Here is a 24181-nt window from a genome sequence, read left to right as displayed (position 1 = left end):
GATAAGTACAACATATGTTTTGCATACTTTTTCTTTTTACCCCAATTCTGCACAACAGACTGTGATGGACGTATGAGCAAGAGGGTCAAAGTTCAAGGTGTACTGTTATAACTAAATTTAAGTCCCAATAGTATCCATCCTTCATGTAATAGTACAGACTTCATAAGGGCAGCTGCAGTTAAGTTAGGGGGCAGCTGGTCTAACTGATTTTATTTTTGCACAGAATAAGGGCTGTTGGTTTTATCCATCACCTACATAAAAACACAGGGGTCTTAATGGCAAAACTGTTTCAAGGTTCATATGGGCATCAGTACTATTTACTTAAGATAGACTTGAAAAATTGTGAGCCTATCCTTTAAAGACAGATATAATCTTCAAATATTTTAGTCCTCAGCCTCCTTGATGGTCTGAACCTGTGACTTACAATCATGCAGCAGCCTGTGAGTTATCACCTGGGACCCTCAATGAGTCTGAGCTAAAGACCACATTATGCTCAAACTGTTCATGAAACGGTTAACTATGTACACAAATGAGTGAAATGTACTTATGGCTTGAATTTGCCAAATGTCTCATTAACACACACTTAGTTACTCTCCCTCTCCTTCTTAGACTAAACACGCAGCGGCTCTGGTGGCCAAATTAATGCTGCATGTTTTAATTTCCAACAGGGAGTAAATTAAGAGCTGATAATGGATGCAAATCTGGCAGAGATTTCTCACCGGATCCAACGAGTTGCACTCTCCACAGCGGGGTGTGTGTGTGTGGTGAAGTTTGTTCTACACACACACACACAGACAGGCACACATCACCATCCCAACATCCCAATTAGAGGTAGGAAAATCCATAGAAGACCCCATGACAGCACACACAGAAACAAAACCATAGGAAGCCATTTGCTAATTTGAAAAATAGAACATTTTAATAAAGGCTACATCTCTTCATAATTACAATAATTAAAGTACCGAGGCATCTTTTCAACTGAGCTCTATAGAACGCATAATTTACAGTTTACAAGTGGAGCCAAGGAAGCCATGAAAAATATTATAAAACATAAACATGATGAAACGGATACTAAAAGGCATAAAAATATCTTTTCAACATAAGTCCCCTTGTAAAAACCAAGGGAGTAATAGGACCCTGAAAACTGGGTAAAACACGGCTAGAATCCATGTAGGCACAGCTACTGTACTCAATTAAAACACTATGGACATAGTGTATATATCATCACCATCATTATCATCTGCAGCTCATAGTGCAGGCTTCAAATACACACAGAGTAACCCTACTCAAAGCAACTCAGTCACACAATCACATGGGTAAGCACATTGGGGGCACATTATAGAGCTTTTTGTTGGTAAATATTAATATTGGTGTAAACACATTTTGGGGACCTGTTCAGGGCAGTTTCCTCTTAGTAAATACGTAGGCTATTTGTGCGATGCCTGCGCCACTGAAACAAAGGCACTAAGACGCGACAGATCAAGGCTAGCTGGGCACAGTCCCAGAGTAGGGAATTAAACATTAATAGCATTTTTGTTCCTTTTTTCATAGTACACTCAGGGCCCTTCAGAGCAGATGGGGACACAGCCACAAATAGCACTGCAGTAGTAAATATATTATCAAACTTTTTAAGTGATAGAGAGCCATTCTCAAAGCTTCAGCAGTAAGCTCTCCAGCCAAGAGATCAGAGATGTCCCACTAAATCTCCAGGAACAGGAGTGAAGTTTTTGAAGAGGTATTTTTGAAGTTTACAGTTCAATATGAGGGGCAGAAAATGAATAAAACCCATTTCCTTTGCTTGAGAACTGATTCTCAGACGGGGGGGAGAAAAAAAAAAGAAAAAAAAAAAAAATCACGGATGTGGAAAATTGGAGAAGTTTCTCCAACTCCAAGCAGCTTGTCCATGGAAGAATAATAGGGTTGGGGCAGGCATATTTCCAATAAATAGCAATAGAAATCTTAACACAGCAATACGAGCATCACAATACAATGCAATGTACATGTATATCTGCATATACATATTAGCGGCATGCTAGCGAGTGCCCGTGGGCAGACGCTAGCACAGGCGGGGTCAGGTGGGCCGTCAGTCTCAGATTTGAACCCACCGCCCCGCTTCTTTGAGGAGTGGTCATTCACCTAGAGTCTTTAGAGTTTTCTCTTCTGGAAACACGGAGATGTTTCAGTCCAGCGACAGACTATCCTTTATTTTCTTCACTTCAAGGCGGGCTGATAGTCCTGTAAGAGCGATAACTTGTCCTCCTTCCTTTATTCCATCCTGTCCGCCTGCCCAGTCCTCGTCAACATTCCTTCAACATCTCCAGTCCGACAGTCTTAGCTTAAAAGACACATACTTTGAGTGTAAGTGTGAAAACATGAAGGAGTACATCCATGGAGGTGTGAAGCGTCTGTTGGAGTGTAAATCCACAACACGAGCCAAGTCCTCACTCCATCCTCTCCACCTTGCCCAGGATCTTGCCATCATAGGTGGGCAGCAAGGAGCTGTCGTCGGACACCTCCTCAAACACCGCGCCGCACTCGAACTCATCACTGGCCTTCTTGAAGTAGTACCTGCAACAGAGAGACGGAAGAGAGAGTTAACACCCAAAGAAGTATTTTTCCCCCACACACAACAAGCATGATTCAAGATACATCAAGGGTTTCAGACCACCTTTCTGTTGGTAAACATTCTGATATTTTGTGGGCGGAGCTTAGGTGGAGGCAAAGCAATTCCCAAAACATGTTGCTAACAAATTTTGCTGGCTTGTTTCTTAACAACAGCTGAGTTTTTTCTGAATATGTACGTGAGAAAATTTAAATTCTTGACATTTTGTGAGTTCATTTTGTTTATTTTGGCTTTTGTCTTATCACGTTTAACCATAGTTGTCTTTGTTTTTCTCTGACATTTTAGCTTGGTTATGTAGCCTCCTACTCTGTGTTTGCCTCCACTTTTTCCTTCATTTTGCCTCCAGCTAACACTGTGATGTAATCATGATGTCAGCCCAAAAAGGGTGTATAAATCTATAAAAAGGCAAAAGAAAGACCCTAAAAGTCAAACAGCTTGTTGCCACCCCTTTGTTCAACCTTTTTAAACATCAAGCCTCATTTCCGCCATCCATGAAAAGCCACTCAGTACACAATCAGCCAAGCCTGCTGAGCCTACAGACTTCGGCTTCTCAGGGTGGGGTGGAACCTGCTGCTCAAACGTCTTGGTCTAAAATAAGCGGCTCGCCCTCTTCATCCCTCCCTCCGTTCCTCCGCTCTTTTACTTCTCCCTTTTCCTTTTTCTCCATCACGTTGTTGTGAGTTTTGCCCCGGCTAACAGGGGCCAATTAGGCCAGCGTGCAAATGAAGGGGTCCTTTGACAAAGGCTGAAATTTTGGGTGCCTGCAAGTCTGCCTGTCATTACCCCCACCCCGACTCCTACACACCCGCTTGAAGACACACGTGCACGGGCTTCCACTCGCTCCTCATCCCCGGTTTCATTATTACAGGGACAAAGAAAAGAACAAAGTGTAGGAGGAGAAAGAGCAAGTACACCATGTCCTTCCTTACCCCTGTTGATAGCACAAGCTCTTGCTGAGCGCTATAGGAAGGGCAGCAGACTGACAACTTTCTATGTGTGTATGTGTGTGAAAACATAAAAATCTAAGGAGGGGCTTCTTGTCAGCCATGACTTCACTGGGCCATTAATGATGCAACCCCCCCACCCTCGTTTTAGAGGAAGAGAAACCAGCAGGGGTGGATTGGTTTTTGGGGAGGGGGGGTGTCTCAGAATTCACTCATTAACTATGTAATGGAAAAATGCCTTGGTTTGCTCCATGTGTGGGGTGACTGGAATGCGGGTATGTTTGTGAGCATTTTGTTTTTAATGAGACAGGAGGCTGACAAAGTAGAACATGCAAAACTTTTAAAGCCCGAGCTTAAGTCTTTAAAAAAAAAAAAAATCAAGGCCTAGCAAAGATGCCCCTGTGCACATGCGCTAATCAGCATGAGGGCGGCCAGTTATAAAAAGCAGCAACATTTGAGATCATGTGCAGAGCAGTACGTGTATCCGTCCTGAACTGTTCAGTACAGGCACATCGGATCAGTAGGCAATTCCCTCTGTATGCTTTGTGAATCAAACTGTCAAAATAATCTATTTCAGTGATTTCCAAGGCGATGATGTGGGCTGTGGTCTGCAGGTGGACCTCAAGAAGCCATGACAAAATAAATAAAATAAATTAAAAGTTTCAATTTTATAAGTTTGACCATATTATTTGACCATAAATATTTTGAGTACGCAGAACTAATAAAACGAAACTATTGAAAGTTTACCGCAATCTTCATTTATCTGAGTGTTTAACAGGTGTCGCACCATATTTGATGATCTGTCACATTAACTTATCTCATTTCTTATGTCACATTGAGATTTTCAAATTTACCTCAAGGTTTGGCAGTGCAACAGTTGTTGCATATCAGATATAGTATTAGCAAGGACTTAGCTATAAAATACACATAACAATACGGGGTTACTATTCAATACATCCTGATATAGTAAGCAAGATGATATATTGCTATTTTTCTTTTTAAGGAAAACTGTCATACTATACAGAACCACCATATGCATAAAATCTGAATTCAAAAAGGTGACTTTTTTGGGGCCCCTATAGCTCAGTTGGTTGAGCGTGCACCCCATGTACTGAGGTTGTTAGTCCTCTGCAGCAGCCGCCAGTTCAACTCCCGCCTGCTGCCCATGTGCTGCGTGTCATCCCCTCTCTCTCCCTCTACCTTCTCTCCTCTCATATCTTCAGCTGTCACTATCAAAAATAAAGGCGAAAAGCCAAAAAAAAAAAAAAAAAAGTTGAGAGAATCGAAAACACAATATCTACTGGACTGAAAATGTACCAAACCCCAAAACAAAGCTACACACCGAACCATGGGAATTTGTGTACCATTCCACCCCTCTTTGAAATACCAGAGTGTCTCTACTGTTAATGAGTACGACAAAGTAGATAAATAAGAGGTCATGAAAGTGGATGAGACATGTCTAATAATTGTATCCTAACTGGAGAAGGAATGACATGAAAAAAAGAAAAAGCTGAGCCGTCCCACTGTTTAAAAAAAAAAAAAAAAAAAATCTTCAAAGAGCCATGATCTTTTTTGCTGAGAGAGACAGACAGAGACAGAGAGCCTGAATTTCCACTGGAACATGTTTTATGTGGCTAGATCTGTTTCCCCCCCTCTTCTCCACATCTCTCTCTCTCTCACTCACTCTCTCTCTCTCTCTCTCTCTCTTACACACACACACACACACACACACACACACACACACACACACACACACACACACACACACACACACACACACACACACACACACACACACACACACACACACACACACTCTCTCCATTTGCACTGACATCTGGCACCAATATCGTCTGGCAGGGCCCAGCAGTACTGTTCTTTGTTGAACCGCTGCCATGTTGAAATGACCCAACTCCACACATTCTCTGGCTGCTATTAAAGCACCGCGCAGCTCTCTTTCCAAAAATGTGGATGGTATGACACAGGAACTGAGACAGCGAGCCAGAGAGAAAAGAAGAAGAAGAAGAGGAGGGGGCAGGACAGACAGATGTGGAGGACTGGGAGTTAAGTGCTTGTCACATTTGTTGATCCAAAAATGCTGCACACATCTGGACAGGAGGATGCTTTTATCAGTTCTTTTGCTTTTTTTTCCTCCAGAAACAGTTTGATACCTGTAATTATTATACACAATACCCAGCCCATGCTTATCCTGGAGACCGTGGCAGCCTAAACAATAAATGTTTGATCTTTTCCCTTTAATGCCCACTGGAAACGGAGCAATCAAAGTAAAATCTCTCTCCGCAAACACACATCGAAGCTGCGTGGCCTCAGTCGGGGCCCTGAAGTACAGCAAACAAGCGAATCTGGCATTTAACAATCTGCCTTTCAAAAATATCCATAAAATGATTACAACATGTGTAAACATTGTGCGTGTTCAACACAAACGCATTCATGTGTGCACACATGTACACACACACCAGGGCAGGAAAAAGCCGAGCCCCTGATAGCATCAGTGAAGAATTTGCACGCTGGCCATTTGTGTGAGTCTTTGTTGGTTGAAATGAAAGGGGCCGGGGCTTCAAAGCCATGTGTATTAAGTGTGCCTTAGCATGGAAATCAATACCAGATGGGACCCAAATCGCTGCAGTTCAAACTCTTCCACTAACCCCCGCACCACCCACCCTCCCTCGCTCTTGTCCTTTCCTTTTCATTGCACCCCCCTCAACACACATACACACACGAGAGGCCTGAATCTGACTGCACACACACAAAAACAAACATTGATAACAGTGCTCTACACAGACATGGATAAAGCACTAATAAATGTGAAGAAAATATGAGGTCACAGAGGCTCTGAGCATAAATCAAAAAAATTTAACACTAGACAGTGTAGCTGCTCAACAAGTTCTCGTTTCAGTTTGTGGTTACATTTAACTCTGGCCGGTTAGATCGTGCCAATTTTAATTGCTCACGATGTTTTAAATGTCAGATTATGCTCATGATTGCAGATTTCAAATTCAGCCATACAGCTGCCATCCCACTGAAGACAGTGAAAATTACTCCTCTTCCACTTCCTCCACAACCTGCTCATGTGATTGCCACTTTATAAAAGTGTAGTTTTACAGTGCACTTTCACCATTTACAGTTGCATGCTCAGATTGCAACCTGTAGACCAAGTAATTCCATTTTTTTTGTCTCAAACACTTATATTAAGGACAAGGAACTGAACTGTTTCATTGCCCGTAGAATTCCAACTATTTTGATAATCATTTAGTCGTTTCAGTCATCTTTCAAGCTAAATGTCAAACATTTGCTGGTTGTTGCTTCATAAATGTAAGGATTTGCTGCTCTGTCATTTATGATAGTAAAGGAAGAGTCTTTGGGTTTTGGACCATTTGTTGGACAAAAGAATCAATTTGATGACGTGACGTTGGACTTTCTGTGCAATATATTGATATGTGTGAGTACTGCTCTGATAAAAATTAAAGTGTTTCTGTTAGGTGAAATGAGTGAGAAACGCGTCAGACTGGCGTGTGGGTCAGACATGGGGTCTGCCAATTCCTCCACTTCTTGTCTGTGTGATTCCCACTTCAAGTTTTATTTCTTGAAACAACCTGTCCAATATCTGTAGTTGACATGCCAACAGGCAACAATCTACAATTTCATTTTATGTTCTCAAACTGTTTTACATCAAGGCCACTGAACTGATTTTTTTTTTTATTGCTGCACAATATCACAGAGGCACCACTAAAAGTTCACATGATGTCAGTGAAGTCACTCTTGTAAAACTTTAACCCACATCTCTGTGTATCGGAATCTGCACACACCTGTAGTTGCCCTTCTTGCGGAGCTGCTCCTTGAAGTGTCCCAGGGTGAGACTGTGGCTCTTCATGGTCCTCCTGTAGGGGATCTCTTCACCACAGAAGAAATACGTCACCACTGTCTCACCACTGCAAACCCCGTGACTTCCAGCGCCCTTTTTACACTCCTTCATCCTGAAAGAAAGCAAGGAAAGAAAAGGGTGCATTAGAAAGAGTGAACACTCCTATGATAGTTAACAGTCAAAAAGTACAATCAGAAACGGAGCAAGGCTTGTAAGGGGCTCCGACCAACAATCTACTACTTTCAGCAGAAGACACTGCTAGACCAGAAATACAGTTACAGCACCCTGACTGGAGAATTCACTAGTGAGTGACCCAGTGCCATCAGTAAGTGTGCACTTGTGTGTGTTGTGTGTGCATGGAGAAGGGGCACAGTATTATAAATTCCCCTTCAGCTATGTCCAAGGCTTTGTAGGCCCACTTCAGAGGAGCTCTCTCTTTGCTAAGCTCTGCTCGCCCCAGCCGACTGCCAGCTCACTGAAGGACAGCCAATAAAAATGATACATATATATGAAAGGGATGTCTCAGTCAGGTGGTGCAGTGACTACACACACTCCCCACACACAGCACAAATACACAAGATTCATGCAAACAGAGGCAGGCATATGTGTGCAAAGCTTAAAATAAGCTCTGCAAAGGGGGTCACCTTCTCTTTTCAGCAACTGTATGTATGTGGGTGTGTGTACATACAAGTATGATTTGTGTAGGTTTGCACATGACTACTCCAGGGTTCCTACATCATTTTTCCAGACTTTTGCTCATTTTTTCTCTTTAACTATACTCATATTATCTTCCCTTGAATACTATATTATTGTTCCTCTTGTATTTTCTGGCTCTCTTGAACTTTACATTTTAAAGAACAGAATACTGGCAATAGTCTGGAAACACAAATATCTTTCCAACTCTCTCTTAATCTTTCTCTACCTGTCAAGATCAAAGTCAAATTCAATGCTGCATAGGAACCCTGTGACTCATCTGTCTCCCTACGTGTGCAGTGAGCAGTGCAAGTGTCAAAGTAGGAAGAGTTAAAAGGGTAGAAGTACACTGCAAGGTGGAGGCTATGGCTGAGAGGAGGAGGAAGAGGAGCAGAGAGGAGGAGAGGAGAGGGAGGGCGGGACGCTAGAGGCATCGTACTCTTCTGATTGGAGACCAGGGCTGGTTGTGAGGAGGCCAGCCGGGCTGGGATTGGCTAGAGATGGAGGGATGGCGCCCTCAACCTGGACAGGCACTGGGTGGCTCTTTTCTTGCTGGACACTGGACACTGAATGCCTGGGAAGACACATGACAGAACGTTTATTACTTGGCTCAATAATTCACACTGAGGTGTCCTTCAGTGACATCAATATTAGGGATTAATAGGGGTGGAAGAAAATAAGAAATTCTCTTAATCATCGTGGTTAATTTTCTTTTCATGATTCCTCAGTTGATCTTTTTCTTTATATAATTCACTAAAGCTCATTCTGTTAGCTTGACGCTAACACATAATGGGATTTCCCATTAATATGTTAAAATTAGCTTTAAGATCAAAAAGTGTTTTATTTACTACTTTTATATGCACAATCACTTGATCACAAGATATCTCAAGTTTGTGTGTACCTTTGCTTGGTGGTCTTCGTGGAGACCTCCTCCAGTCTACGGCAGGCCTCCTCCAGCTGGGCCAGAGTGTTGGGAGGGGGCAGGGGAGGCATGGCGGGGTCCTGGATAAATGGCTGGGCTGGCTGGTGGCTGCGTAGGTGGCCACAGCTTCCACCGCCACCCCACGTGTGCGTCTGGGCAGAGGAGCCTCCAAAGGATTTCTTGGTGCTCTGGTTACTGCGAAGTAGAAAGAAAACAAAACAACGTACATTAACAACATGCAACAGTGGGACAAAAAGTAGGACATTTTGGACTCTTCTGAACTGCTGCTACCTGTGAGACTTGTGCCTGCCTTGCCGTTTACTTTCCAGGATCCACTGCAACACATTCTGGGTGGGGTCTGTTGTATCGCTGGGCAGCTGTATGGGCCCACAGTCCTCCATACACCTGTCTGCTACTCCGTCCTCGGCCCCTGAACGACACACACGCCTGGACAGAGAGCTGGATCGCCTGCAAAGAAGAGACAGAGATAATTAGTGTTGTTTTTATACAATCAGCACGAGACAGCAGAAAACAAACAGGTTATGAATAGCAATATAGCAACATCATTTATGAATAATATTTCAATTTTGCTATGCTGCAATATACAATATATATCTCAATACAAGACTCAGTGTTAAGATTTTTTTTTCCACTTGCCCGCTACTTGCCTAAAGTCAGTTTTTACTTGTCCCTGTACAAATAATAACTAAGACTTAAGTTAACTGCCATGTTTAACATAGGGCCGCACCAAGACAATGTCTTGTCTCACATCACCGTATCAATATAGTATTGATATATTCCCCAGCCCTGATGTAAAGCACTTGGAACTGACCCCATGCTGCTGTCCGCTGCGATGGCCCCACACATCTCTCTTCCCAGGCTGCGGCTGCGCTGGTAAGGCTGGCAGGGCTGGCACTCGCCGCTGCTGGAGCACAGGCCGTGCACCCTGAGGGCTGCCTCCCTCTCAATCTGCTCCTTTGTCTTGGGACTGGCATGATGGTGGATGTAGTGGTGGTGGATGTGTTTAGTGCTCTGCCTGCTTACGAGGGGCCTGCTGGGGCCCAAGGCCAGAGTGATAGCTCCTTGGTCGGGACTGGAGACAGAAGAACTAGAGGGCCCGGTCCTTACCAGGGCCTTGATCCCGAAGCCTGCCCGCATGAAGGGCTTGTGCTCTGGGGAGCTGGAGCGAGGTGAGTGACGGATGATGGCTGGGGACTGACAGCCCGGTGTCTTCAGGACACGGGAGAGGTGATCATCCAGAATCGCCTGGGGGTCCTCGTCAGACGAGCCAGGGAGGAGGGTCAAGGGGTGTGGAGAGAGCTGGGGAGCACTTGCCATGATCTCTGTGTCTTCTCTTTCCTCTTCCTGGTAACAAAGCAGACAAAGTCATCAATTGGAGAAATAAACACACTTTATGACTGACTTCAGGACTGTCACGATATTAGATTTTCACTTCATAACTATCATGGCCAAAAGAATTCATGATAACTAATAACTAATACTCAAATAAAAGCTACATTTGAGAGGATGCTTTTGTGTAAGGGCAAGTGGGCATTCCTTATTATTGAGCCCTGTATTATAGAGTAGAAAGAAAGTAATTCTTACATAAACTGCTCACAACAAGGTCTGTGGATATCTTGAATAACTGTGTCATGATTTCTGGAGAGAGGCAATGGTGTTGAATTTTTCAAATGTATTTTTTGGCACTTTGAGCACCACATGCAGAGCACCATCTAGTTCCATTATATTGGAGAGAAACAGACATCTGTGCAACCAATATCTCCAAAACTCTGCAACTCACACCAAAACTACCGTGATGGATAAACAGCACTAAAGGTAAGAGGAAATGATTGGAAATTGGTTTTGGGTTGAACTGTGTTATTGTCAATACCAGTGTATTGTGAGACCCCTAATTGACTTTCCAAGTAAAAATCAATCTGAGACAAACCTCCTGAATCTGTTGCAGCCTCTCCTCCAGAGAGTTGATGGTGTCCTGCTTTCTCTTCAGGCTCTCCAGGCGGGAAATGAGCTGGGCTGCAAACTCTGCTGGCTCCATCGGGACCATCTCCTTGGGAGGACGGCGAGTACGCTTTGGGGAGAAAGAGACACATTAGCTGTCGTCATCCCTCCATGACCGAGCCCCTGCCCTTGCCAACTTCTACAAAAGACATCCACACTGCTCCTCTGCCCTCATCTGTCTACATGTATGCATTGTTCTCCACCAGCGCCCGCTCTGCCACTGGTGGGACTGATCAGGACACTCTCAGAGGCACCCAGGGCTACAGGGTTGTTTCAAGGGGTGGCGGGCCTAGTGTACGGTCACGCTGGGCCAGGCCTCGGCTGGTTCCCTCTGTCATCATCAGCAGGCCTCTTTAAAGGCAGCTCACTTCAAAGGCTTCCTCGTCAAATATCAAACACTCAGTGGGGGGAGAATAGGATGGTGGAGGGAGGGATGGAGGGATAGATAGATGGGAAGCAGTGGCTTTACATCTTGGAATAAAAGCCACATATCGACAGGGGGTGGAAGAGAACTCCAGGGAGGAAAGGATGAGGGATTAAAAAAAATGGGGAGAAGTTGAGATGCAGAGATGTGTGCTTGCAGGAGGGCAGAGAAAGAGAAAATGAAGAGAGGGAAGAATTGGAGGAAAGAGATAAAGGTGCCAAAAAAGGATCAGGCAGGTTGAGGTAATTTATTCCGCCCTTGTCACACACTGGGCACCTTTGAGGTACAGTATAGTGACAGTATGAGAATGTGTGTGCGCACACACACACATCTTAAATTATTAGCATTTTTGCGCTGGGGCTTTCTTGATTTTTATTCTTCTTTTTTGTTTCTCCCATCCCTTTGTAGTAGGGATGAAGGGGAGAAAAGAGTGAGAAAAAGAGGCGCTGTCTGATGGAGCCTAGGGCTGGTGCACCATGGGAATGGCAGCCATTGCCAAAAATCAGACGGGAAACAAAAACAAGAATAAAAGCGAAAATAAAGCAAAAAGGGGGACAGCGAGAGAAGAGTGGCAGAACCAATCTGTGGATCTTTTCATTATACAAGTAACACTTGCTGCATGTCTCATAATGTTGGAAAAAAAGGAGGTCGCATCAAGTTTATTTTATAGGAGCAATATGTAGCCATGCCGCATCCAAAAATGAGTACTGCAGTCCAAACAGTGACTTGGAGCATAGACTGAATGTTAAATAGTTTGAATCTCTATTTGATATACGGTGTATGGTTGAGGTGAATCGTCCACCCCCAGACACTAAACCCAATCAGCAAATTTGGAGGTCATTGCCGCTGTAGTGTTGTTATCAGAGAAGTAAGTATACCAACTTAACATGTTTCCTTACTCTCTAATGACATATCATGGTGATTTTATGATAAATCACAGCAAATATATTACAGTTTTCTCCTTTAACAAGCTGCTTCTGTTGCTGCTACTTCTGCAAGATGTTCCCTGCCTCGGTTTCCTGCTCTTCTCTCAACCTGGAGTTAGCCTCTCCAAAGCCTTACGCTACAAACTCCCCTCTGACCCAATGAGAGCTCACATGACACGCTCAAACTCTTCCTAAGATCCCTCAGTTTAGGAAGGGGGGCTGGCTGAGAGTATGTGTGTGTATACATATGTGTGTGGGGGGGTGCTGTGGAAAAAAAAAAAGGGGGCCAGCTCTGTTGGAAGTTGTCACTTCCCTGTGTGTTTGCTCCATTCATCCTTGGATCAAAGCGCTGCGTGTGCGTGCATGTGCGTGTGAATGTGTCTGAGTATCTTTGTGTTTTTGTTGAGGGAACCGGGGCTGATTTCAGAGCCCTCGGGATAAAGCGGCAGAGATCTTCCTCATCTTTCCCCTATTCTCCATATTTACAGCATCGGTAGGGAAGAAAAACCCTGGTGTGTTCCGAGCGCTGCGGCGATAAACAGCTTAGAGACCTCCCCGTCTCCCGCAGACTTCAAGGAACCCTAATGGGGGTGTAGGTGACACCAAAGGTAGCGAGGGGGCTCGTGTTTGTATGTGTGTATGTGCGCTTATGCGAGTGTATGTGTGTGTGAGTGGGAGGCTGGATCTTTGACGTTACTCTTCAGATCTTTGCTGGTGTTGTTGAATTGAGAATGCCGAATACAGTTTGTGCGGTACTATTCATAGAACCAAGAGAGACCCGGAACAGAGGGTGGTATGGAAATTACACTGTGGGACCCAGGTTCAAAAAGACTTCTGAACGTGTGTGTTTGTGTGTGTATGTGTGTGTGTGTGTGTGTGTGTGTGTGTGTGTGTGTGTGTGTGTGTGTGTGTGTGTGTGTGTTTGTGTACTTACAGGGAAAGCAGGCAGAGAGACTTGGCTGTTCATCCTCATGTTGCGCTGCATCTCTCTCTGTAGATGCTTCTTAGAGCCCAGTTTATAGGGAGGGATGCCATCTCTGGGGGTGTACAGAGAGATCACAAAGGTCAATTGCCTAATCAGATAAATCATTTAAGGCCAAACAGCCATTCAGGAAGGAGCTTGTTAGCCAACTGGGTAGATCAATCGCAGCTCAGACAAGAATAAATCTAATTTATTAATTCTCCAATCCATTTTGTTTTTCATCCTTAATATGAGGTCATAAAAGATGAAGAAGATCGAGCAGTATGGAGATTTGTTTAGTTAATTACCACTTGGTATGTTAGTGTTGTGATGGCAGTAATATTGTCTTGACAAACGGCTGCATTTTGCTTCACATGCTTAACATAAAATGACATGTGAGCTCAGACTTTCATACATGTATTTCCTCTGATCGGTGGAAACAAACAGCAACAGCAACCTCAAAGGGTCAAAACTCAAACTCTGAATACAGCTATTACTTGAAAGAGACATTACATGTATTTATATTTCCTAGTCTATTTATTGTTCACTACTTGATGAGCAGAACCAGCTAAATGTAGCATTTTACTTCAAAAAGTACAGATTTTGTATTAATTCCAATTTAGATGATATTAACCACTTTTATACGCAGTCAAGTCTTGGGTTTTGAAAGGACAGTTTTCAAGTTCAATTTCATCTGGGAAGAATTTTAATTCACATCACATCGTGTTGTGTGTGGTTTTCAGGGGCTCTATTCATTCAAGTTTACTTCAAATCCATTGCTTTTGGAAACTCTCGAAGTGAGAGACTGAAGTGAAGTGAACAACTTTTCCTGTGGTCTACAGTTTTAAAAAAAAGCAAACAAAAAATGCAATATATATCAAATCCACACCCAAGTATCATAATACCAAATCAGGAGATGTATTAAGCACTAACAAAAGATACTCAGAGGTAAATCATGCAACATTTCTGGCATTCTTTGTGTATCGGAGCAGGCCAGGTTACATGGTTCTGACTGAGGTGGTAAGAGGTTTTGTTTGCCCTAGAAATGATACTCATTTTCTGCTCTGGCTCCAGCGCAGCACTGGGAACCCTGCTGGCCATTTCCTTTCAACACTACACACACTTCACACACACACACACACACACACACACTCTGCAGTCACTGTGCGCTCGCTCTGCTCTACTGGCCAGAAGTAGTGTCAGCATTAGCATTCCCCTACTGACTTTTATGTTGAGCTGAGGACACTGTTAGCATTAGCTACTCATTATCCTTATTCAAAGAGTTACTGCAGGACAGGACCCAAGGGTGCAGCTAACCTGGTTAAATCTATCTGAGGGACTGAACGGCTGACTGGCTTAAAAAATGAAATCAAACAACAAACAGCAAAGCTCAAGCTTCAAACTGAAGCACTTGACAGTGTAAAACAGTGTCTTTTCTCCATGCTAAACAGCAGTTTCCTGGTGACCTAGCCTAACTGAGGAGCACTTTTCCACTTTTGCTTTGAAATGCCACAGTCATGCGCATAAGAAACCCGCCCCCCCCTCCCCAATCTTCATTTGGCAAGCGCTGCCGCAGCCAGCCTCTGATCTCCGCACATCAAAAGGCTGGTTTGTAAGATAAGGTAATGTTTGAAGTCTGCGCAGCTGCATTCCCCAGCGTCCAAGCAAATCCATAAATAAGATATAAGCAAAAATCCCCCCTCCACCACTCTCTTTCTCTTCCCACCCAACCGCCTCCTCCCCCGTTGCTTTTTCCCTTTTCTATTCTTTTCTTTATCTGTAAATGAGATTCAAATGTTTATGGGTCCTTTCAACTGACCTAAAGAGAGGCAGATATTCTGATCAAGGCCAGAGCGGGCAGGAATTGAAGGCGGGGGGGGGGGTTGTGTCCCTGTGTCCAGGGCTTTGTCACTGCACTGGGCAAAGTACAGCAGAATAGAACTATATGGGCCCCGGTCTCTTTGAAGCAGGGCTGTCTAGAGATATGCCAGAGCAGAGGACTCCCTGTTGTAAAAAAACTCTTTATAGCTGCAGTATTATATGCAACCCAGCCCACTGGTTGCACTGAACGTCAGTCTGTAAGTATCTTTAGCTTGGTCATGGTAAACCTCGCTGCTCCAGTGACATCATCCATGTAGGCCTTCACCACTCCCATGTGAGATGAGGTAAAGAAGAACTTGTACCAAGATTTTTCTGCTTTCTGTCCAAAATCCAGCTGACCCGAGTGCTCTTGGCCTTGAGCTGTGGACCATGCACTGACTTCATAGAGAGACACGTGATGACGCCAAGTAATCCTTCAGAGGAACGAGGCCCAAGGCACGTACGCAGATAAGCATAACCCACATGTGGACGGAGACAGAACACTAAACGATTAGCCAATTCCTTGACACATCAATCCATAAGCAGTAGGATAATTGGATAATTGACCAGTCATTTAAGACATCAGTTAGTAAGCAAAAATGCCAACTGCTGGTCCGAATTTAGAGCTGCAACAAACTGTCAATTAATCGATTCAAAAGATTAACCAGCAACTATCTTGCTAATTGGTTCATCGTTTTGAATAAATTTTAGGGAAAATAATTTTCAAACTTATCTGATCTCAGCTTCTCAAATTCTTTACTCCTCTGTAACAGTGCACTTAATATTTCTGGGTCACAATTCACCAGTACCTCCACTACAGTAAACCATTCTTCCAGTTTGGCTACAACAAACCAAAGAGTCACTTCATCTTTTTTTTCTTTAATTTCCACAGTACCTCATTTCACATTCCTGAAACACTCTTATGTGCTCACATTCTCACACACACGGACTGGCATGTTTGGTTAATATTCACTTACACGCTGCCGTCAGTCACAGACATGGCATCGTCGGTCAAGGCGTCACTGGACACCTCGCTGTCATTGGTGCTGCTGACAGGAGCGAAAGAGCCCACATGGCAGGGGGTGAGTGAGTCTCCTCTCTTGTATGATCTGGGGGAGGTTACAACAACAGAAATCAGATTAATGCAAATGCAACACTACGAAACAGTTTCCAACAGGTGGGTGACACTTTGTGAGAAATCAGGTGAGTGTGTTTCACTCATGTTGAAATCTAAGATCAAGACCGGTTTCAGCTTCTGAGGTTTTAGAGTGATTAAATGAGCAAGTGTGAATATGACCTTGTTGACAACCAATAATGACTACACCCTGTAATTAGTGTTCAGGCCTCAACAATGAGGATTGCCTACATGCCCAGGGCAACTAAAATGCCATGTGGGGCTTGTTAATCTACCAAGTCATTTGCCCTTTGAACTTCTTTGGCTAATCAATTAAAGATTAAAGTTTTTGTGCAAAAATGGCATAAAATGCTGGTTCCAGCCTCTCAAATACAGAGATTTCCTGATGCAGCCCTAGATTAAACACGTCAGTTAATTTCAGTCTTTGTTATTATCTGATTAAAAACAGTAGCTTTTCCTTGACCTTTTCTAAAATCAAGTTCAAATACTTTTAAAACCTTTCAAACTGCATTTCCAAGCTTTTCCTGCGATCAATTACATCTATATACACTGTGTATGTATGCTCAAAATGATCATTTCACTTCTTAATTTCATTAAATCACACGTTATTGTGTTATAAACAACCAAAATAATGTTTCCTAAAATAATTCTACAGAGGGGCGCTGAAGGAAAACACAACAAAATGAGTACTGGGGTTCCAAAACCTTTTCATGTCAAGGAGCCCCACAGTAAATACACAGTAGACCAAGGACCTCCAATTTTAGAGGATTGTCTTCAGGAATCTCCTCTGAGTAATTTTATTTTTAGGTTTGCAGGCAATAAAGTTTTCATAGTCAATCAGTGATCAAACTATAAATTGCAATCAAAAACAGCCAACGTTCTTGCCTTGTTCCAACTTTCAAAACGTGCTTAAAGTTTGCTGGAGATTCCCTGTTGGTCCCTGAGTCCCAGTTTGAAAACCACTGAGAAAGTGAATTATCAACATAATGCAGTTTCAAGGACTTCTCTTCACTTTATAATCCAAACCCTTTTCGAACCTTGAAAGCACTCAAATTCAAGTGTTTTCCAGGATTTCCAGGACCCGTGTGAACCCTGCGTAATGAATGAATGTGACCAGCAAGCTCCTCTTCACTGAAATACAAGTTGGTCTGCATGAAGAAAGCCGAGGGTTGTCTCCTTATGCCCCCATTTATGCCTTCTTAAACAGCCTGCAATTTCTCTCTTTCCATGTCTCTCATTCACACTCACTCTTTCCTCAGCATTCATCTCCCGCTGTGCATGCATTCTTGCCATGGTACAGGAGGAGGAGAAACAGGGGGGGAATGACCAAAAGAAAAAAACAGTATAGAGCGGAAGCATGAGAGTGTGTCAGAGAAGGAAAGAAAGGGGAGAGGAAAAAAGGGGGGGTCTTCATGAGGAGGGAGAGACCCAGCAGGACTAAAGCTGTAGGCCCCCAACTCCAGGCTGACCTTCAGAGGGGCTTGCAAAGAGTCAGGTATTTAACACAGCTGGCCTTGCATTCTTCCCTCCCTGCCTCTCTCTCACCCCCTCATTTATCCTTTCTCCTCCCTCCCTTTCTTTCATGAGGTGCACCCCCCCCCCCCTCTCTCTGTCTGTCCTTCCTTTCCGCTCTCTTTCCCCTCACTTTCGCTCCAAAAGCATGCCTCGTAGTCCCCATCCCTGAGATTTCAAAAGGAAAAAAGATAAAAGTGGAGAAGGCAGGGTGGTGGTGGGGGGGAGAAAAGCAGCAAAGCAAAGGAGGGAATCAGAGGAGAATTGACGCAAAACAAGAAAAAAGAGGGAAGAAGAGAGTGAGGAGAGGGGTTGGGGTGGGAGGGGAGGTGTTGATTCTGTACTGTAGCTGCTGCCGTTCAAGGGTTTGTTTTTTTAAAAAAAGAAGAAAGTCGGATGAGAAGAGGTGAGGAGAGGGAAGCGGAAAAGGCAGAAATGGGTTCCACATGTTCTGAATCTGTGGGGTGATGATGGGAGAGGGGAGGGAAAGGCGCCAGGGCAACAAGCATCACGCTGTAAGAAAGTCCCCACCACCAACACACAAAAGCTGTCAATCCATGCCGTCCAAAGCAGGTAGCTGTCAGTTTGTAAGTGAGAATGTCACACTCATTGTAAAAGTTAAAGGGACAGTTCACCCCCAAATCAAAAATAATTATTTTTCCACTTGCCTGTAGGACAATTTATCCAACTAGATTGTTTTGGATATAGCCTGTTGAGATGTTTGGCTTCTCTCAGATATAATATAAATGGCACTCAATCTGTGGTGCTTAAAGTGTCAAAATCATGACCTCGTTAGTCAAGATCATCCAAAAACCTTGTTATGAGCAGTTTCCTGTAGGAATGACTTTCTTTCTAGTAGAAAGAAAGTAATTCTCATAGATTCTTAGTTAGAAAGACAATAGTTCCTCCAATGAACCTGCTCACAACAAGGTCTGAGGATTATCTTGAGTAATAAGGTCATGATTTCTGCAAACAGGCATTATTGTTGAGTTTTTCCAAATGTATTTTTGGTTCTTTGGGCACCACAAGCTGAATGCCATCTAGGTTCATTGTATTTGAAAGAAGGCAGACATCTCTATGGCCAGCATCTCCAAAACTCAGCAGCTCACACCAAAACAATCTAGATGGGTGAATAGCACTACAGATAAGAGGAAATGTGTACTCTTGATTTTGGGGTGAACTGTTCCTTTAAGATATTTGTGTGACTTTTATCAATAACAACATCAGTAGATGTCCCCAATGATGGCACAGATGTTTTATATACACCAATGCATCAAGCAAAGCATAGATTTGTTTGGGATGCAGTTTGATTTGACTCTATTTAAAAAAAAAAAAAAAAGAACAGGCAGAGCTGGAAAAAAGGATCATAATAAGCGTCCAAAAGAAGCCACAGCAGCACATCCATGTCAAACTACCATCTATAGATTTACTATAGATTTATATGTCCACCAAAGGACAGCATGGTACAGGAGGAGGCATAGCATAGCAATGTCATCATCTATTATTTGCTGGCTGGGGCCAGAGCCAGCCGTGCTCTGTGAACTTTTCCCGTGGAAGACGATCCCTCATTCTGCACAACTATTTCAAAGCCCCGGAAATCCAGGCGAGCGCCAGCAGAGGGCTGCTGCTGCTGCTGCTGCTGCTGTTGTAAGAGATGGTGAAAGGGGCCAGAGAGCCAGGCAGTGAACCACAGACAGACAGACAGGTTTTTTTTTACAAACTTAAAATAAAAAAAGCTGCAGCTATTAGTCGATTGAAAGAAAATTAGTTATTATTTTGATAATTGATTAGTTGTTTATTATTTCTCAAGGAGAAATGTGATACATTTACTGGCTCCAGCTTCTTAAACATATTGTTTGCTGCTTTTATTTGTCATGAATAAGGGTAAATGAAGACTGTTTGGGTTTTTGAACCATTTGTTGGACAAAAGAAGCAATGTGAAGACGTCACTATGGGCTCTGGGAAATTGGGATAAGCATTCATCAGAATTCTCTAACGTTTCATAAGCTCAACGATTAGTCGATAGTGAAAATAATCATTAGTTGCAGCCCTAATTTGAACTTTTACCACATTTTTTGTTAAGTTGAAAGAACAAGAAACAAGATGGGGTTGACTGTTTTGATTGATGGTAATTTCTAATCATTTTAGTTTAATCAGTGATTCACTATGAAGACTTTTTTAAATCTTTGAATCTCCTCTTAGATTGGGTGTCTGTGGTCTAATGTGCATCCATTTTGGGCATCCTTGACATGAAAAGTTTGGGAACCACTGGACCATGGATAAGCACACAACAACACTTCATAAAATTTGAACTATCCCTTTAAGATAGTGATTGAAATGGCTACTGAAATGTAGTTCTTACAACTTTTAGCAACCAAATAAAACAGTGAGGCTATTTAAGAGAGGATCTAAGGTCAGAATAAATCTTTTTTTTCTCTAAACCTCAATTTAGGTTAGGAAGACTTAATCTTCAAACCTAAAAATGTTATATCTTCTCAAATTAAGGGTTTGGTGTGGTGACTCCTTTACATGAAAGTTTGTGATCTCTAATACTGTGGATTAGTACTTACAGCATGGATTCTGTCTCTAAAGCAGTTTTAAAAGGTGTTGCAGACTTACCTGTATCCCCCCTCCATCACTTCCACTGCCCTCATGGACACGGTGGCCCTGTGCGCCTTCGCCGACAGTCCAACCAGCGCTTTGGCTTTGAAATCACAACTCCACTCCTCCTCTTCGTTGAGCGTGGGCAGGTATCCACAGACAACTTTCAGGTCGCCCAACCCGTTCGAGTTGACGTGATTTGGGTTTTCTCCCCCAGTCCTCACGTACTCGAGGTAAATGTCAGAGGTCAGAAACATCTGGTACGCGTTCTCCTCCATGTTGGTCTGGATCTCGGTCTGCGCCTGGTCGAACATCACAGAGTCTATGTGTTGCTTCTTGATATTATCCCGTATGAAGGTTTTAGTCGCGGGTTTGAGCTGTTTGGCAACAATGCTGTTGTTCTCGATGTAGCGCTTGTAAATTGCTTTGGCCACTCTCTGCGTTTTGGTATCCTTGAGGTCCATTTGCCTGAAGCCATTGCAGGCGAACCAGAAGTCTAAAGTATCGACACATTTCTCTCGCTCCAGGAATGTCCTAAAAAGATGAGCACCGTCCTGGTCCCCGAGGAGAGAGTGCAAAGACTTCGTCCACCGGGAAAGCGGTGAATCCGGGGAGGCACTCCCCTCTGGCTCCCCAAGACCATCCTCGTTCCTCCTCGCCGAGGAGCCCGGAGAGCCGAGCACGACAGATTTGGGGGGTTCCAGGGGTTTCATCATTGCGAGTTTGCCGGGGTAGCAGGGCGCCTCGCCCTCCTCCCCCGGCACCGGGGGTCGAGGAGCATCTTCTCTGAAACTACTGGCGATATGGTCCATAAGCGCCCGGCTCATGGCTCTGAAGGCAGCAGCAGAAGAGAGCCTGTGTGTTGTTCGCCTCCTCTGAGCCTCTACTGTAATCTCCTCACTCTCTTATGTCAGCGGGGGAGCTTCTCTCCGGCTGCCCGTCTTCTCTCTGAAACACAAAGTATTGATCTAATCAAAACCAGATCCGCCCCAACTTCAAAGGGCGAGAGACGCAGTAAGAGTCTTTTCAGACCCTCACTGACTTTTACAGAAGAAGACAGGTTAGTTCACAGGAAAAAAAAAATCTGAGAAAACTGCAGCAGCATTACATAAACAGCATTTCTTCACATCTCAACCTGGAGTGTGATTTCCACCGCAAATTAACAAGAATTTAACAATGATTTCGCACATGCACTGTCGAGTGGAAACCCACCTGAGCGATGAATCTACACCATCCTCCTTTTCGATAACAACACGAGAAGTAGTAATCACACGTATGTCAAGCGGGGCTATGACCCGAACACCATTAATAAGTCATTAATCCTTCAAAATGCCTGCGCATTACGCACGGACACGGCTTCATTAACGCTTGCGGATCCATCACGCCTGATGTCAGGGTTAAAGCCTGGCTGCCTCCTGCAGAATGCAAGCACATGTCCCTCTCTACCATCATCTCATGTCTGAGCAGTCACTTGGACGTCTGTACATCTCATCACAAGCGGCTAAATCACGTCAAATTGAGCCTAACCGTGAGTACCTGTAGGACACTGATGTGGGACAAACTGGAAGAGATCGAAAAACGTGACCAACATAGTTGATAGAGTTACTGCCTGCTGCTGCTGCTGCACTGCTCGCTGAGCTTTAACATGCTCAAATGCTTAAAACATCCAGATATCTGTTGTTCTATTATCGCAGAGGTGATGAGCTGTTCGTTACAGATGGAAACATCAATGTATCAGCGGCTGCTTGCGACATTACAGATGTCACAGTGTACCACTCACACACGGTTACATTGCTCAAGTGTTAAACATTGCTCAAGTGTTGAACTTGTCAGAGGCGGCAGGAAAACAGCCCCGGACAACTCAAAAATTGTGTTACTTCTCAAGAATAATAAGCAGCTGTTCAACATTAGATTCCACAAGACCGTGTACATTACAGCCACACTCGCTTTAATATTGTCATGCAGTCTTGAGTATTTTAAAGTTTCTTTAATGTTACATTTAAGGCGAAAAAACAACCTCTCTTCCAACGTCCAAACCCAAGTACACCAAAGCCTCAGATCTTGTGGGGGAGGAATTCCACAAAAAGAAACGAGCACTTCTTAAGATTGCCTACTTTAACTTTCACTATGAAACCACACGAATATCGAAAAGAAAGTGAAGTGAATGATACAGAAACGATTCGACGCGTTTTCTGGTCCTAAAACGTAAGAAAAGCGGCTCATTTTCCCCTGAACATTACTTCAAAGGCGAGTCAACAGCACATCAAAGGGAACTCCAATGGGGGCCAGTTTGAGGAGGCACACACTCTTGTAACTTACCATCGATCCACGAGTTCTCTCCTCAAATTAAACTCCAGTTGTTGTTGTTTTTTATCCACAAAAAGCGCGTATAATCCACAGTGCTCGTCTCCACAGCGCGTCCACATACAGTCCGTTCAGGTTTGAGTCGGTTTACGGAGAGAAAAATGCACTCGAGAGGAAAAAAATACCGCTTTTCTCCCTCCTCCTTTTCTCCTCCCTATGGTTTCAGGCTGCCATGCCGCACGGTAGGTCTCTCCTGCAGGCGACTCCAACACCAACTGAGCCGACAGGCTGGAGCAGCGCACTTCAAAGTAAGGAACCGACTGCCGGGTCCCGACAGCTGCATAAAAAACAATTGCAGCTTGATGTCTCGGAAAAAAAGGAAATCAAGTGGCGGAGCTTCCCGGATACGTCGCAATCACTCCGCATGAAACATATTTTAAAGGTTGGTTGGTTTATTTCCCGACCTGCGAGCCTTTTGCCACGTTTTACCTATCTTTTCCCAGATCATGAAGTTGCAGCTACATAGTGAGGACCTTATCAAAGACAAGCAATCTTGAGCCAACTCCCCGAGGCTTTGGAGCGTCAGAAGTAACTGATCTGCCGCCCCAATAGCATTATCGCTACAATCCCTCTGTTGCTACATAAACTTTAAAGACGCAGGGATCTTTTCTTTTCAAGACCCGCATAGTTTTTGAGATTAATCCGTTGGAGTCCTGGGGATGCACAATGCATGCACCGGCGTGTATCAAATAGCGCATTCATATCCTCATATGAATTTTTTGGTCACATAGCAAGAAGAGGATAGCCCAGTAGAATAATAAAACTATGATTTTTAATCCCCTTAAGACAACATTTGGAAAAGATAGAGGCACAGATGTGTCCCTCCTGCAGGATTCAAAGACTTCAGCAGGACAAAAACTTTTCTACATTAGGCTTAAACCCAGGTATTTTAAATAAAACTCACTTAAACTACCCACAGACGTCATTTAGGAACATGTTGCAATAGGAAATCAAATCACAGTGCTGTTATCACTCCACAGCTCCTACCAGTGGCAATAAGGGCACATGATACATGCACACACACCAGATTAAAACATCTGTGAGGATAAGTTCCCAGAAGGATGTTATCATATCATTTAAGCAACATAAGAGTAACTGTTCTCTGTATATGCCCCCTAACTGCAGCATAGATAACACAAAAAGGAGTGAAAAGCCCATAGACAAATCAGACATTCATTATATATCCATTCACTGGTCTGACTGAGAGGAGTTGTCTGGATGCAGTGGACATTTTGGACTCAACGTTTTCTTTATTCACACTGTACTAGCTACAGGCAGTGATGTTAATAGTGCTTAGAACAGAGTCAATACTGT

The 24181-nt window shown here is 43.7% G+C and overlaps 1 protein-coding gene across 1 annotated transcript; it reads right to left on the bottom strand.

The window, feature by feature from the left end:
- Positions 1–892: 892 nt before the first annotated feature.
- On the bottom strand, positions 893–23150 carry axin2 (axin 2 (conductin, axil)). The gene is made up of 11 exons (XM_084743721.1): positions 22823–23150; positions 20522–21451; positions 16233–16364; positions 13369–13471; positions 11014–11154; positions 9898–10430; positions 9357–9533; positions 9045–9260; positions 8583–8717; positions 7395–7562; positions 893–2568 (listed from the first exon to the last, which is right to left on the bottom strand). The coding sequence occupies exons 2-11, from the start codon at positions 21328–21330 to the stop codon at positions 2442–2444; spliced, it is 2541 nt and encodes an 846-aa protein (XP_084599847.1). The 5' UTR covers positions 21331–21451; positions 22823–23150; the 3' UTR covers positions 893–2441.
- Between the last annotated feature and the right edge of the window lie 1031 nt (positions 23151–24181).

The sequence above is a fragment of the Lutjanus erythropterus genome, chromosome 19 (genome assembly GCF_056507025.1).
Source record: "Lutjanus erythropterus isolate fLutEry1 chromosome 19, fLutEry1.hap2, whole genome shotgun sequence".
Classification (NCBI taxonomy): Eukaryota; Metazoa; Chordata; class Actinopteri; order Lutjaniformes; family Lutjanidae; genus Lutjanus; species Lutjanus erythropterus.
Note: the sequence above shows the minus strand (reverse complement) of the source record. Positions and strands in the feature narration are given on the sequence as shown.

Bases quoted from the DNA above. Each gene is read 5' to 3' on its own strand.
- axin2 (XM_084743721.1), bottom strand. From the start codon at position 21,330: ATGAGCCGGGCGCTTATGGACCATATCGCCAGTAGTTTCAGAGAAGAT. The intron at 16,365-20,521 runs GTAAGTCTGCAA...AACCTCCCCCAG, and splicing joins GTGATGGAGGGGGGATACAG to ATCATACAAGAGAGGAGACT. The intron at 2,569-7,394 runs GTGTGTGCAGAT...TCTCTGTTGCAG, and splicing joins CGCAAGAAGGGCAACTACAG to GTACTACTTCAAGAAGGCCA.